The 15,147-nt window shown below is 36.7% G+C and overlaps 4 protein-coding genes across 4 annotated transcripts; 3 read left to right on the top strand and 1 right to left on the bottom strand.

Moving 5' to 3' along the window:
- The first annotated feature begins 60 nt into the window (after positions 1–60).
- Positions 61–1,255, top strand: LOC101309952 (acyl carrier protein 2, mitochondrial-like). Its single transcript, XM_004304774.1, has 3 exons — positions 61–131; positions 857–911; positions 1,079–1,255. The coding sequence occupies exons 1-3, from the start codon at positions 61–63 to the stop codon at positions 1,253–1,255; spliced, it is 303 nt and encodes a 100-aa protein (XP_004304822.1).
- Positions 1,256–2,310: 1,055 nt separating this feature from the next.
- Positions 2,311–6,230, top strand: LOC101294184 (calreticulin-3-like). The gene is made up of 14 exons (XM_004302130.1): positions 2,311–2,444; positions 2,800–2,907; positions 3,420–3,612; positions 3,723–3,981; positions 4,195–4,251; positions 4,340–4,387; positions 4,660–4,746; positions 4,850–4,907; positions 5,022–5,089; positions 5,172–5,264; positions 5,360–5,416; positions 5,510–5,605; positions 5,769–5,795; positions 5,918–6,230. The coding sequence occupies exons 1-14, from the start codon at positions 2,333–2,335 to the stop codon at positions 5,927–5,929; spliced, it is 1,275 nt and encodes a 424-aa protein (XP_004302178.1). The 5' UTR covers positions 2,311–2,332; the 3' UTR covers positions 5,930–6,230.
- Positions 6,231–6,538: 308 nt separating this feature from the next.
- On the bottom strand, positions 6,539–9,147 carry LOC101295346 (ER membrane protein complex subunit 10-like). Its single transcript, XM_004302134.1, has 8 exons — positions 8,778–9,147; positions 8,474–8,536; positions 8,277–8,372; positions 8,133–8,180; positions 7,940–8,011; positions 7,583–7,641; positions 7,171–7,264; positions 6,539–6,969 (listed from the first exon to the last, which is right to left on the bottom strand). The coding sequence occupies exons 1-8, from the start codon at positions 9,108–9,110 to the stop codon at positions 6,811–6,813; spliced, it is 924 nt and encodes a 307-aa protein (XP_004302182.1). The 5' UTR covers positions 9,111–9,147; the 3' UTR covers positions 6,539–6,810.
- A 143-nt stretch (positions 9,148–9,290) lies between these two features.
- On the top strand, positions 9,291–14,872 carry LOC101293893 (putative RNA-binding protein Luc7-like 1-like). Its single transcript, XM_004302129.1, has 13 exons — positions 9,291–9,504; positions 9,597–9,649; positions 9,747–9,915; positions 10,017–10,080; positions 10,189–10,268; positions 10,394–10,547; positions 11,030–11,091; positions 11,225–11,287; positions 11,643–11,701; positions 12,022–12,103; positions 13,118–13,164; positions 13,272–13,508; positions 14,337–14,872. The coding sequence occupies exons 1-13, from the start codon at positions 9,358–9,360 to the stop codon at positions 14,353–14,355; spliced, it is 1,236 nt and encodes a 411-aa protein (XP_004302177.1). The 5' UTR covers positions 9,291–9,357; the 3' UTR covers positions 14,356–14,872.
- The last annotated feature ends 275 nt before the right edge of the window (positions 14,873–15,147 follow it).

The following is a 15,147-nucleotide window of genomic DNA, read 5'->3' as shown; positions in this document are numbered from 1 at the left end:
CGTTGAGTGATAGTAATAGATACAATTAGGGTTTTGGTATGTCAGTATAGAACCATAGATATGTTGTTTTCAGTGCCGAGGCATAACGTTGTAGATCCTGTAAATCACTCACCGGCCTTTGTGACACACAAGTAATGATTGCATTTCTGTATTTGTAGTGGATGTAGATTTGGGATTGAATTGTTGCTCCATCTATGTGACTAATTCTGGGTTCATTATGTGCCGCTGCGTGGCTATTTGTCTTTATTAGAAAATGAAATGCACAATTGGGGAAATGCTGGTTTTGACTATGCTGAAACTTAATATCATCTTTAGTTTTCATCTCAGCCAGGCACTTGGATTCCTTGATTGCTTATTGTTTCTTTTTCCAAAGTTCTTACTTCTTTTAAACACATACTTTCTTATTCAGTTTCTTGTGTATATTCTCTTTAGGTTTTAGTCTTTGTTCCTCCATATCACTGTAGGAAATATTCTCATTAAACATAGATACATTTGTGCTCATATGTTAAATGAGCTACATCATATTCTCATTCCAACACTAGTGAAATTGATTAACATACTTAAAACCTTTATTTATTAGTTTTGAGTTATCTTTTGAGCATTTGTTTGGTTTGTTTTTGATGTATTCTTCTTACTGTAGGATTAAGGTTTGAACTCCCGGGAGTGTCAGTGCCACTTTGTGTCCCCTAAATATTGTTGTTGTCCAAGCTCTCTAACTCTAGAATCTAGTTAACCTTTGAGCTCTTCACTATAGAAGAGTGAGGGTTATAGGTTTAGTCGGCATCTGTCTAAACTTTTTTCTAGTTAATGCTCAAGATCCCTGATGGTATTTACTTGCCTTTGAAATTAAATTCAGTCTTAGAAAACTTGATCTAGGGGTTGAAGGGGGGATACTAGAGGAGATTGATGTGGTATGACATTGATCTTTAAAATTTTATTTTGGGAGGTAGTATATGCCTCCTTGGATTTATGCATTCAGTTCCAGTCACATTTTGAATTTGTTTTGATGGCTATTATTTTTGCTAAGTAGCATTTCAGTTTCTATAATCTTCAATGTTTGTTATTTATCTCTTGTTAGGTTACACCGGATGCTCATTTCCAGAAAGATCTTGGTTTAGATAGTTTAGATGCTGTGGAGATTGTGATGGCACTTGAAGAGGAGTTTGGGTTTGAGATCCCAGACAATGAAGCAGACAAGATCAACTCCATTGGTCTTGCTGTTGACTTTATATCCTCTCACCCTCAGGCAAAGTAGGGTTGGCATGAAGCTTCATTTTATTTGCTGCTGCAAGGAATAGCTGTAGAACTTATGAGCTTCATATCCCTTTTTTTCTTGTTAATTCTACTTTAAAAGAGTAGTATTTTGGTCTGCTTAAACTTCGGTGTGCTGGCATTTCCAGTTTATGGAGAGTGTGTAATCAACTTCATCACTGTTTTGTTTAAATAAAGTCATTTAGTTTATTGCTTGTCAATTCTCAGAGTCTCATACTAGTGTTTCATTGCATTGAGGTGGGGGTATCGTATCCTAAACTCTTGTGTAAGTCTGATTCATTGCGAAGATAGCTTTATCTTGTCCCTAGCCTACCCAATTCCCATTCGTTACTCCCTTCTCTTGTCTTGGCCTATACGAGTAGACTGACTTTGTAGAGAAGACTTTGATTAACCGAAACAGAAGGAGACCCCAAGTCAGGTCTTGTGTCAAGATTACCCTTCTTCTTCATCGAAACTACAACCACTGCCTGCCTGCCGGGAAGTTTACTCCAAACGGGTTTCAGTTGAGTAGCGACCCAAGTCAATCATAGAATGATGTTGTTTTAGCAATTAGCATGATTGACAGTACATATACCTAGAAAGCCATCTCGTGAAAGTTACCACATTCAGAGGACCTGCTGCTGCATTTTTTATTTCCCGAATTATATCCTCAGACTGTCATACATAATATAATCATCCTCATATTGTCACACATGTAATTGTGCGGCCTGCACAATTAGAAATCTAGCTTAGATTATTGGTGTGGAAGAATTAATCATGAGAACAAAGAAATATCAGACTTGAATCTTCATCAGAGAAAAATAGAAAACAGCATCCTAATTGGGTGAAGAAACGTTTCATTCAGCTCTCATTGGTTGATTGACTTCATTCCAATTGCTCTCTACCCCACTCCTCAACCCCCACTTGAGGAGACCATGACTTGAACCGTAAATATTATTCAAGTCATCCAAGGGCATTGCCGAAATTAAAGAGCAAAGGGTGGGCAATCTCTTGTCAGTACTAATATAAGTTTGCCAAGAACAGAAATGCAGTAAACCCAGTTGAGCTGCAACTTGCGCAAATGGCAGAGCAGCTTAAGCTTCAAGGGTTGCTCCTTTTGCTGCTTATATCCTCACTTTGCCTCAACTTCCATTGTTCATTCGCAGAAATCATTTTTGAGGAGCGTTTCGAAGGTATCATCCTTGTTTCTCCTTGACTAGCTCAAGTTTTACTCTTTTACTTTCAGTAACATAATATGCTCACCCATGCCAGCATCTAAGCGCCTTTGATCTCAACTACTCAACCCTCACTTTTCATGTTCTGAGAAACTTTTCGCTACTGTTGAGAACCTTGTGATCTCAACTCAAAATCAAGTCAAGATGAGCATTGACTTTAGCTCTTGCATATATATCTTCTCTTGTTTAGTTCTGTTCTTGGATAATATAATCGATTTCAAAGAAAAAAAAAACTAGTGGAAACTTCTTTGGCATTTAAGTTTGGTGTGGTGATGTACTGATGCTGTGTGTTTGTTTGTTTTGGGTTAATTAGATGGGTGGAAAAGCCGTTGGGTTATGTCCGACTGGAAAAGAAGTGAAGGTAAAGCAGGTTACTTTAAACATGCTGCTGGAAAGTGGCATGGAGACCCAGATGATAAAGGTATGCTTCATATTCCTAATTTTATGCTATATTAAAGGATTACTTGTCCTATTTGCCTAATAATAATAAAAAATAGTTGTCCTATTTGATAAGTTGGTGAATTCATTCACTGTTGTGTTGTAATGTTTTGCACATTTTGTGTTACAAAGTAAATGAACTCGTTATCTTCTGTTCATCATACATTAAGCTTTTTATTAATCTAACCCGTAGTTGTAAACAATCAAATCTTATTGTTACTTGTTAGTCCATTGGCTAGAATGAATATGTGTATGAATTTGCTTATGTTAATTCATCTCGTTACAATGCAATTTCTCAAAGAAAGTTTGTGAATGGTAAATGTGCTGTTGTTACAAAGTAAGATTTTTAATATACAGATGCTTTGGTTCTTATGGCTTCGTTTGTTGGGTGAACCACTGGTGATTTTATTCTGCTGATGAATGTAGAGGTATTACCATTTAACGGTCAATAGGAAGTTAACTTTTGACTTTGTGATTGTGTATCTAAAATTGCAGGAATTCAGACATCTAGTGATGCCAAACATTTTGCCATTTCTGCAAAGATACCGGAGTTCACTAACAAGAACAGAACATTGGTCCTCCAATATTCTGTAAGGTTTGAGCAGGAAATCGAATGTGGTGGGGGTTACATAAAGCTTATGTCTGGATTTGTTAATCAGAAGAAATTCAGTGGGGATACTCCATACAGGTTCTTTCTTTGTACACAATCTATGCACGTTTCTATTCCTAGAACTGACAAAAAGTACAACTCTCAATTTTAAGATTCATCCCTGATTATGCTGAATTTGATTTGTGTAGTTTAATGTTCGGACCAGATATTTGTGGAACGGACACAAAGAAACTCCACGTTATACTCTCCTACCAAGGCCAGAATTACCCCATCAAGAAGGATTTACAGTGTGAAACTGACAAGTTAACTCATTTCTACACGTTTATTCTAAGGCCTGATGCAACTTATAGTGTCCTCGTTGACAATAGAGAAAGGGACTCTGGAAGCATGTATACAGACTGGGATATTCTTCCACCAAGAAAGATCAAAGATGTCGATGCAAAGAAGGTAGATTAATTTGTTAATGCTCTAAGGTTCTATAATGCTGACATAGTAATCTGTAGATTATATCACTTAATACTTCATTATGTGAATGTTTTTCCTCTGTAGGATAAATTTTCAATTTTCATTTCAAATCTTTGTTTCAAGAACTAAGTTATATGAATAACTTCTAATTTTTCTTTCTATTTAACTAAGAAGTATCATTTACCGTTCTCACAGCCTGCAGATTGGGATCTTAGAGAATATATTGATGATCCTAATGACATTAAGCCTGAGGTATGGAACCTTTCTTTCGTATCCTAAGGCTTTGCCTCTGTGACTGTGCATAAGTAATGTCTTATTGATGCATATCTTGGTATTGCAGGGATATGATTCAATTCCAAAAGAAATTCCAGATCCAAAAGCTAAAAAGGTTAGTTGATGTTATAATGTAGTTATATAAACAAAGCTATCTATCCGACTGCTGTTTAGCCTATTTTTTTATTTTTATTTTTTATACTAGACCACTAATTGGCCTTCATTGTGGTAATTGAACCATGAAAAATCTACTGCCAGATTATCCAATTATTCCCCATCGTAGTTTGTTCTATTAGGACTGTGACTAATGTCCACATGTGCTTTGATTTATATGAGAAAAAATTAAGGTAATAATAATAATATATCTTATTTTCCCCTTCTAATTAGCCCGCTGACTGGGATGAAGACGAGAGTGGTCTATGGAGAGCTCCAAAGGTACCTAATCCAGCTTACAAAGGACCATGGAGACGCAAGGTAGGTTAACTAAGCTTTTAAGAAGTGAATGGATAAAACTGAAGGTCAATCTTTTCACATGCAGTTTCGATCTTCTAACTTGTGACTTATACTTATATTTCAGAGAGTCAAGAACCCTAACTATAAAGGGAAATGGAAGACTCCTTGGATTGATAATCCGGGTATGGTTCAGTAAATGATATACTTGCTTTGTCCAGGGCACTATTGATTATTATAACTATAAATCTTAGAGACAAATATGTGAAGTTTTTTGATTTCATTTTACTTCTCTGCAGAGTTTGAAGATGACCCTGATCTTTATGTGCTTAAGCCGATTAAGTATGTTGGTATTGAGGTTTGGCAGGTAGGACCACACGGCGTTATCAATTTCTGAATATAAGGATGTTATAGTCATTGTGTTAATGGGATGAAATAATGTGGTGTAGGTAAAGGCTGGTTCAGTTTTCGACAACATTTTAATTTGTGATGACCCAGAGTATGCAAAACAAGTTGTTGAGGAAGTATTTGCTAATAGAGAGGTCAGTGAGCCTCTATTGACAGTAACTAGTATTTACTAGTCCATTGGCGTCTAGCTCAGAGTAGTTATTTGTTTTTCTCCTGTGCTGTCCTTCAGGCTGAAAAGGAAGCTTTTGAAGAAGCGGAGAAAAGGAGGAAAGCACAAGAAGAAGAGGTATTCTATGCCGTAATCACTGTTTGTGAGAATTTCTTTGTGGCCTAATAATTTGAGTTTTATTCATAAGTATTTTTTGCTCTTATTTTACAGGAAGCTCAAAGAGCAAGAGAAGAAGGTGAAAAGAGGAGACGAGAAAGGGGTCATGATCGACGGTATCGAGACAGACATAGAGACAAATACAGAAGGGTAAGCTTGAATCTTCCATCTTAAATGTAGATATAGGTTTTCAGTTTATCAGATTACACTCTTGATGAACATTGTTTGGTTTTAAATGATACTCAGTTTAAGCTTTTAGTTAACTTAAATGTTTTACAATCCACTTCTAATTTGGATGTTTATACTTATGCAGCATCGTGATTGGGACGATTATGATCATGTAAGCATCAATCTTCTATTTTATTTTTGTTGGTTATTTAACTTTTTCACTGGCATTAAAGAACTACTGTAAATCAAGGTGTGTGCACCACTTAGAGATGACCTCTTTCATTTGGTTTGCAGGATGAGCTATGATTTGATGGTGTTGTCTTCTTGGTCTTGGTTCCATATATACAACAGATTCTATCACTTATTTTCGATGTAATAACTTATTTGCGATCTGTGCAATGCACGCTCTTGTCACTTTTATTTTTCGCAGTATGTATGCATTTTCCTTTGCCTTTATTAGGTTCCACATGTAACTATAGAGTATCGATTGTTGAAGAAGCAGTAGTTACCCTACAGGCTACAGCCTTGGCTTAAAATTGCTATAATCAATAACAGAAGAGAAATGACATTAGTTGTTGTCAATGTTATACATTTTGCATAGTTGGACAAGATCCTTGCCCATGTAACTTCTATTCTACTCTTGAACGTTGAAAGAGAAGCGAACTCTAACTTAGACTATAAATCACAAAATAATTAAACGAAAACGAAAGCTAACTAGTAGGTGAAAGTTACACTTGCAAAAGCATTGAAAGGTTCTATATTAGTACGAGTTTATTTGGGAAAGCATGAGTGGTCATAGTATGATTCTCGCTCGAGTAAACTTTAAAGTATAAACAACTGACAACCAAAAGTTTAAACAACTGACAACCAAACATGATTCAGGGCACATGAATCTAATTACGCAGTCCTCTCAGTATTATTGTCAACCAGTGGGAATCCTTTATGAACTGAATACCAGCAAAATTCTCTGCAATACCAAATTCGAAACTTTCAGCAATCCAACCTTCCATTGAGTGGCAATGGCCTTTGTTACTATTAGTCTATTACAATTTTTGCAAAACTACTAAAATTTACAACCCTCATGATGGTCCCTCCCCATGGGATTAAAAATACAATCAACGGTTAAACCTAAAATGTCATTCACTCGAGGTGATGTTGCATCATATAGAAACAAGTGAAGAAAACGGCTATCTTCTTCTAACAGAAGAACTTGATCCACGTTGGATTGCAGCGGGCTGTTGTGCTTGGCCAGCAGCAGAGGGTGCACCAACCTGTTCCTCGGCCATGTTCATTGCTTGGGTTACGGCATTCATAACAATTAGCCCAAGTGGGATCAGGTACATCCACTGATACAAGCAGTCCAGTAGAGTCAATCAATAAAAGAAAGTTCATTCTTTTTCCAAAAGATATATAATACATGCTTTATTCAAAAGAAGAAGAAGATATATAATACATGCTTTATTCAAAAGAAGAAGAAGATATATAATACATGCAAGTGATAGTTATGAGAAGGAAAACTGCCTACAATTAACACCAGGAAAACTCACATATTTAGCCCAGAAAGACCTTTCTTGTGGTGGTACAACTTCACCTTCTACTCCCTCACCACCACCAAAAATCTCCTCAGAAAACACTGGAGCTCTGTGAAACATTTTGTAACAGAGATTAACTTAGGGGCATTCACAATAATAGACAGAATTAATTAAGCACAAAGTGACCGTTCAACTGATTGCCACTGCATATGTTCTAATGAAGAATACAGATTAACCAGAGAAACATATTCTTATTTGCATTTCAATCAACTACGGAACCTTATATCAATGGAAAACTACTCTTTATATAATCAGTGTCTTCACTTTTTCTAGTTGATAGATTTGAAATGATTAAGGCCTTTCAGTAAGAGTTTAGCAAGCACAACATGCAAGGAACTGAGGATGCAATGAACAGAGAGCATCTCACCTTGGTGCCTGTTCACTGTTCTTCAAGATAGTGTGAGAGTTGAATGACCATTTTGAAGGCTGAAATTACAAATCAAAGAAGATAAAATCAGATTATTTAACAAGACTTTACCACAAAGCCTCAACTTATTAGATTACCCCACTCTTGACCTATCATAATCTTCATACCCTCCCTCACAACTTATAATAACCCCAGTGCTACAAAGCCTCAGCTATTACTTGCACAAAGAGGGGGTTCATCTAATGTGGTCTGTGAAGAAGCCTGAACTTTTATTTATACTGACATATTATCACATACTGTTTATATCAGGTTCATTAGCAAGCAAATAGAACTAAAGAAAGACTGATCCTCGCTTACAAGTTTCAGTTGCCGAGGATATGGGCATGCCCCAGGAGAGCCATAATTAACTGCCAGAATATTAACTCCATCCTGCAAAACAAATTTAACCTTTGAGACATGCACAAGACTAGATGGTTGTAAAGAAACATGAATCTATTAATAAAGTGTTCAGAAGGAAGAGTTTAGAATCTTTTATAAAACTGAGGATCACCGTGTGTATAACAAAGTGTTCATCCAAACCATCTCGCAGAAGACATCTCTGGATATACAAAAATATTGTTAGATAAGTGCAAAGACAATAATTTGAAAAGTATTATATCAGATTGTTGCTTAATAAAGGGTGCTTAAGACTTGCCGCTTTTATTGATGAAACAACATAATCCCTCCCAGGAGGATTCACGACACTGGATGGCAACCTTATACTATAAAAGTCATCTCCTTTCAGCAGCGTCTGCAAAGACACATCACCATTTCAAATCATGTTAAGAGTGCAAATTCAAATTGGTCAAACTCATAAAGCAAGAAACACAAGTTTCAGGGTGAGAAGCATACAGAAAACTTGTCCTTCTCCTCTTCAGTAAAAGCATTCCTCGAAAATCGAAGCTTCGTAAGCGTCTGTTACCAATAAATCCATATTAAATTCAAGCTGTATGTGGTTACAACAAGTAAAGATCAGAGCACAAAGCAATCAGCACCTAAAGATCAATCATTCAACTAAAATTTCTCAGCAACCAAACTAAAACATTCACTCACCTAAAATTACCATCTGACAATAAAACACAGTCGAATCCGGTAAAGAAAACTCAATATCATCGATTAACTGCAGTAAATAGTTAACCACAAACTACATACGAACCTGGCCGCCGTAATTCCAAGTCTTCAAGCGAGCACTGAAGGTACCGGCGGGAGAGAAATCAGAGTCGCCGAAAGCGTGATGGAGCTCGAACTGGATCTTGGAGTCGGTATCTTGATCGGAAGACCTCCTCCTTGTGGTCGGTTGCGGCGTCGCCGGCGACGGCGAAGATCGTGTGTAAGTGAGATCGGGAGACTTGGTGTGCACCCCTCCTTCCAGACCGAACTCCTCGTCGTCCACCAAAAGCTCATCGGACTGAAAACCTACTGCAACAGCCAAAACGGCGGAGACTGCCAAGAGCCAAAACAAGCGGCCGGAGGAGAGAGAGAGCGCCATTGCTACGATTGCTCTGTAAACTCCACTTAATCAAATCAGAGAGAGAGAGACTAGTACTGAACGACTAATGAAACAGTAATGGGCCTGGGCCCATAAAGTTAAAAGGGCCGAGTTTGGAAATATATAAAAGTGCAAGGGCGTGCCAAATATTAAAAGCACGCACATTCCAGACGCGAACACAAATCAAATCCAAATCTCCCAAATCCAAAACAAACCCTAAAATCTGGAGGAGTAGAGAGAGGGAGCGATGGACGCGCTGAGGAAGCAGCTGGACCAGCTCATGGGGGCGAATCGGAACGGCGACGTTCGGGAGGTGAATCGCAAATATTACGATCGCGATGTGTGTCGCCTCTACCTGGTCGGACTCTGCCCCCACGAGCTTTTCCAATTAACGGTAACCAAATCCTTCATCTCTGTTCATACTTTATGATTCCGATGAGAATTGGATTAGCGAATTCAATTTTGATCTTGTTTTTTTGGTTTCAGAAAATGGATATGGGACCCTGCCCCAAGGTTCACTCTCTGCAACTCAGAGAAGAGTATCCTTTTTTAGTCTTAAAGATTCATTGCTTCAGTTTAGATTGAATGTTGATTTCATCAAATATTTGAATACTAGTGGAGCTTAACTCTTGATAGATACAAAGAAGCTAGGAAGCAAGGGACCGATAACTATGACAGAGACCTGGAGGATGTCATAGATAGGCTCATTGTTGAATGTGATCGGAAAATTTCTAGAGCCCTTAAGCGCCTTGAGGATGATGATGCGAAAGCCGCCATTGCAATTTCTGTCTCCGAGGTTACTCAGGTGATCCGTCATTCCTTCATTTCACTCGCTGTTAGTTATCAATTTTGTTTCAGTTGCAGAAGTGACTGATTAACTGTGTTCTGGTTCCGTTGCAATTGCAGACACCGGAGATACTTGAGTTGTCAAAGCAGATCAAAGAGAAGCTTGAAGAAGCTGATAGATTCGGTAACCTTTTCTAATTTACTGGATAATGTCTGTTGTTAAAAGTTTATCTGTTTTTATTATTATGTGCGACAAATTCATATTGTTATTCTAATCTTCAAATTTGTGCAGATCTTGAAGGGAAGACAGATCTTAAGATTCGAGCTCTGGAGATATTAGAAGATCTCAGGGGAAAGAGAGCAGACAAACAGGTACCTATAACTTTTCTGGAATTACTATATACTTATAAACTAAAATTACCATTTTGCTGTTCCTTTATGTGGTTCACTTATTGGCAAATTTTCATCGCTCTTGACTTATTTTATTTTGTAAACAGTCAACGCTTCTTTTGGATGCTTTCAATAAGGATAGGGCAGCTTTACCTCAACCCCTGCCAAATCCACCACCTTTGGCTCCGTTGCCTGTAGTTGTTCCTGACGCTCGTACACAGGAAATGATAAATGAAAAGTTGAAGAAGGCAGAGGACCTTGGTAAGTGAATAATTTGTCAATTTTGAATAAGGTCCTGTCAACGCTAATTTTGAGTACAAAATGAATGTGATTTTCCTTCATTTACATTCATGAACATCTATATACCCTCCGATCATCGGCAATAGGTGGTAGTAATTTCCCTGCATTTATTTAGATAAAGTTATGGTAATGATTTCATTGCTGATTTTTGTGGTATGCACAATTACTTCCAATTCAAAATGATTTTTGTTTTTTGTTTTTTTGTTCTCATGTTTATTGACTGCAAAGATTATGGCCTGAAACAGAATGGATTTCCAATGTTGGCATATTCACTCATCAATTATTATTTTTTATATATGCTTTTGACAAAGTCTTTACCCTATGCTTTAGATTATATTAGTAGGCAATTTAACTTAGTGTTTGTTAAACAAATGTTAAGTTTCTGCTGTTCTAAATAGTTTTTGTTTTAGTATCTGATCCATAAAGCTGATTATCATCTCTAGGTGAGCAAGGAATGGTTGATGAGGCGCAAAAAGCGTTGGAAGAGGCCGAAGCACTGAAAAAGGTATTCTTTGAATAAACAATAATTATCTTGTCTTGTAATTGTTAATATCGTTTTTATTTAGTGTCTTGGATCTGTTGTGTTCTTTCTTTCTTTCCTACCAAAATGACCGGTGAGGGACTGTATTTGTTTTCAGTTGCCTCCCAGGCAGGAGCCTGTCCTGGATTCCTCCAAGTATACTGCTGCTGATGTGCGAATTGTGAGTCCATTCTTCTTCTTCTTCTTCTTCTGGTTAATCTATTTATTTATTTATTTGATTATCTGCTTTATAATTCTTCCATGTCACTTGGAAAGTACTCAATACGTATTGCTCCAGCACTTTGGGCCTATGTCACACGTTTGTGTTTATAAGTGGGAAGAAGATAATATTGTGATCGTAGTTGTAACTCCTTACTTTCCTCTTTGTTGTCTAATTCTTCACATAAAAAAAATTGCATGCCTGTATGTTTTGCTATTATTAGTATCCTCTTTTATGGAAAGAAAATTCGTTGATACCTACAATGCTTTCTTGCCCAGTATGTACTGTTAACTTTTTAATTATGCTGTTGTTTCAGACGGATCAAAAGCTGCGTGTCTGTGACATCTGTGGAGCATTTCTTAGTGTTTATGACAGGTAAAAGTTAATCGTGAATACCATGGCAGCTCTAGTTTTTAGTATTTTAGGTTCCACAAAAAATTAGAATTTGGGGTTTCAAGTGCTTCAGCTTTTGACCCAACGATTATACCTTGTCACCAGCAGGCTCTTGTGCCCAGTTTTACGAGGATAACTTTTGCAGCTAAAGAATGTGCGTCTTTTTATTTTATTATTTATATATATTTGTAGATCATGCTATTGTTGACTAGACATTTGATGGGAAATCTCTACTGTACATGAAAAAACCTGTTGGGGCTATGTCTAAAGTAACTATCCTGAGTGTCTTTTGTTGTTTTCAGTGATCGTCGTTTAGCTGATCATTTCGGTGGGAAACTTCATTTAGGCTATATGCAAATCCGTGAGAAGTTAGCAGAGCTGCAGGTATGATGATCGTTCTATAATTATATAAACTTTTCTTCGGTTGGTTTCTGTTTTTATAATGTAAACAAAAGAGGAATCACTAGTTGTGCTCTTGACAAAGATGTTATCATCATTGAGCATAAGAGCATATTGTAATCAAAGTATTTCAATTTATCTGCCAAGTTTCCTAGTTACTTACCTACAAAGTAAGTTCACTTTGTGAAATTTGGCTCAGGTCTGGTATTGTTTCAAACTTATATAGTGATCTCATATTGCAGTATGTGTGAGTATCTTTTTGTGAGGACTTTTCCAATGTTATTGAGTTGCTTTTCTAAAGGTTCCAAATGCCAATTTTTTTTAAATTTTTTTAATTGTTGTATGCCATCTGCAAGGATTTATGTTTTGTTTCTGGGTGAAGGTGTATACGTATTGTATCCAGGCCATGAAATGGAATCAACTCTTGGGTCATACTTTCTAAAATGCTACACTTCTTAGTTTTGGTATGTCACGGGTAGAACTCTTTTCAGTTTTGAGGAATTTAAAGATTTTGTTTTTGGGTTGCAGTTAGTCTATGTATGAGAATTGAGTGCAGAACCCACTTAACTGATTTTAAAATTACACCCTGAAGGGAGTCTTGATGTTAGCTAAGCAAATTTTCTTTGACTCTACTGGAAATCTACATATTGAAAATTATGTTACTCTTTGATGTATTGTTTCAAAACTATAGGAAACAAATCACACTAACAAGGCTTATCCATAATATCCTTCTGCATTATATGCATTGACTTTGTTTTGGTTAACAGTATTAAGTCACTGTAGGATGTTGGGTTTTGTGATTCACTTGTATGCAAACGCATGCATGTTTTTTTTTCCTTTTTTTGAAATATGAATGGAGAAATTCTGGTCAGTTGGCTTTTCGATTTTATATAAAGGTCCATGTGTATGGGGGTGTCGATTGCTTTTAGTTGCTGTGCTGTTTGGCTTGTGGTTACCGATTTATGTACATCTTAGTAACGAAAAGGGTTTTGATTTCAGGCAGAGAAAAACAAGATTCGCAAGGTTGATCGGTATGATGAAAGAAGGTGCTGCTCAATATGTTTTAAAAAAATCTCCTTATATCATATATTCATTAAATGAAGTTATTTTTAAACATATTTCATGTCTTTTGCTTTGATTATTTGCCATATAGATCAAAAGAGAGAAGCAAGGAACGTGATAGAGAACCTAGTAGGGACAGAGAACGCGGCGATAGCCGCGACCGAGGGAGGGATCTTGATCGTAGGAGCAGAGATCGAGATAGGCACTATGACCGTGATCGTGGAGAGCGTGACAGAGATTCAAACCGCTCCCGCAATTATGATTCAAGAAGTCACCGTAGGTCACGCTCTCGGTCACGGGAACGTTCCAAGGATTATGATCGCCACAGGTGATTGCTCATCCGTTGTAGCTATTTTCTTGCTATTATCTTTTTATAATTATACCTGCTTTCTTCTTTTGTTGGATAAATGAATGTTTTCATCAGGTCACTTTAGAGTTGATGCTGTGTCTGATTTCCACTCTTGGACAATGTCGGGAATGAAAATCTGTGGCATGTCATCATCTGGGATACTTCTCTGCGTGTGTCAATTTGCTTTTATCTTTTTGTTTTATAAAAAAAAGATTAAGTTTTTTTAATTTTTTTTCCAGATTTTAATTGCAACAACTGCTAATGCAGTTGCCATTCCATGTTTTTCTCCTTTATTTAGTTTTTTTTTTGTTTTCTGCCTTTAAATTTTGAAATTACTTTATTTTACAGTATTAACCATCCTTGAAGGCTTCACTATGACACCAAAGAGGGTGCCTGGCTTTCTAATAGTAGAGATAATCAAGTATTCAATATTTTATGCAACGATTGGAACAACCTCAACAAAACAGTCTGTATCATAATGAATAAAATGCCAAAATCCGAGTAAAAATTAATTTAGAACTGTCTTCACAATTTGTCTGTTATATGGCTTTCTTAATCTTGGTCAGCAATTAAAGAAGAAATGACCTCCCTTTCCTATTGTCTTACCTATATATATCATTTGTCTGGAGAGGATATGAAAGTTGCTACCTTATTTTGATCACAAGCCATGTTTGATTCCTTGGTTGCTGGCTGAGTAAATTTGAGCTGCTTTTTTACTAGTATATGCTTTCTGGTCGAGCCATATTCATATTTGTGTTTGCAAACTTCCTTAGGATCATCATCTGATATTTTAATTTGTTCTTTCAGGCGTTACGACCGATACTAGTTCTTGATTTGAAGTATGTGGAAAGAGGATATTTTGTATTCCTGTCTAGGTCAGTTTTAAAACTTATGTACCAAGATGGTTTAATGTTTCTTCCCAAGTTCTTTGTTTCGAGTTGAGCTTCTCCTCTGATGGATGTAAGGACTGCTTAGTTTTTCTCAACTTCGTATTTAAGAGGTATGCATGAGAGGTATGTTTTATTGTCTTGATATATCTTTATTCACATTTTCTTGATATTTGACTGATCCTTGGCCAACAAATAGAGATGTAAATCTTAAGAAATCACTCCCTTGTTGAGATTCAACGCCGTGTTAAAGACATATGTTGGTCAGCTACTTACATTCAGTTGCCATTGTTTAGTCTGATCAATACATGTAGTGTTTGGAAAGGGTGATGGGATGAACCTAATTTTTCAAGAAATCATCCAGAACTCTTTACAAAGATGGAAGGTAAAAATAAGATTGCCTTGGTGCTATGTGATCCGGATCTGTTCTATCAATCATCTTCTGAGTTGTAGTTGTGAGGTTTTGATATTATGCTGTGAAACAATTATTGTCTGAATTGTAATGTGCTTGCTTTAGAAAGTTCAATTGGCCCATTTTAATATTTTTAAAACAATCTCAAGTTTCTGAATCAAAGAGCAAGTCATTTGGTTCTTAGCTCTTTTAATGTCAACTGGTAACAAATCTACACTCTACTCTTTGACCGTATAGTTTGCATCAGGTTGCCTTGCATAAGCCATGCCTTGCCTTAGCTTGCGGTTTAGGGTTGCATGTGTCTTACCTGTAGTGTTGC

Source organism: Fragaria vesca, linkage group LG6 (assembly GCF_000184155.1).
Source record: "Fragaria vesca subsp. vesca linkage group LG6, FraVesHawaii_1.0, whole genome shotgun sequence".
Classification (NCBI taxonomy): Eukaryota; Viridiplantae; Streptophyta; class Magnoliopsida; order Rosales; family Rosaceae; genus Fragaria; species Fragaria vesca.
The sequence above is the reverse complement of the archived record's forward strand: the minus strand, read 5'-3'. Positions and strand labels throughout refer to the sequence as shown.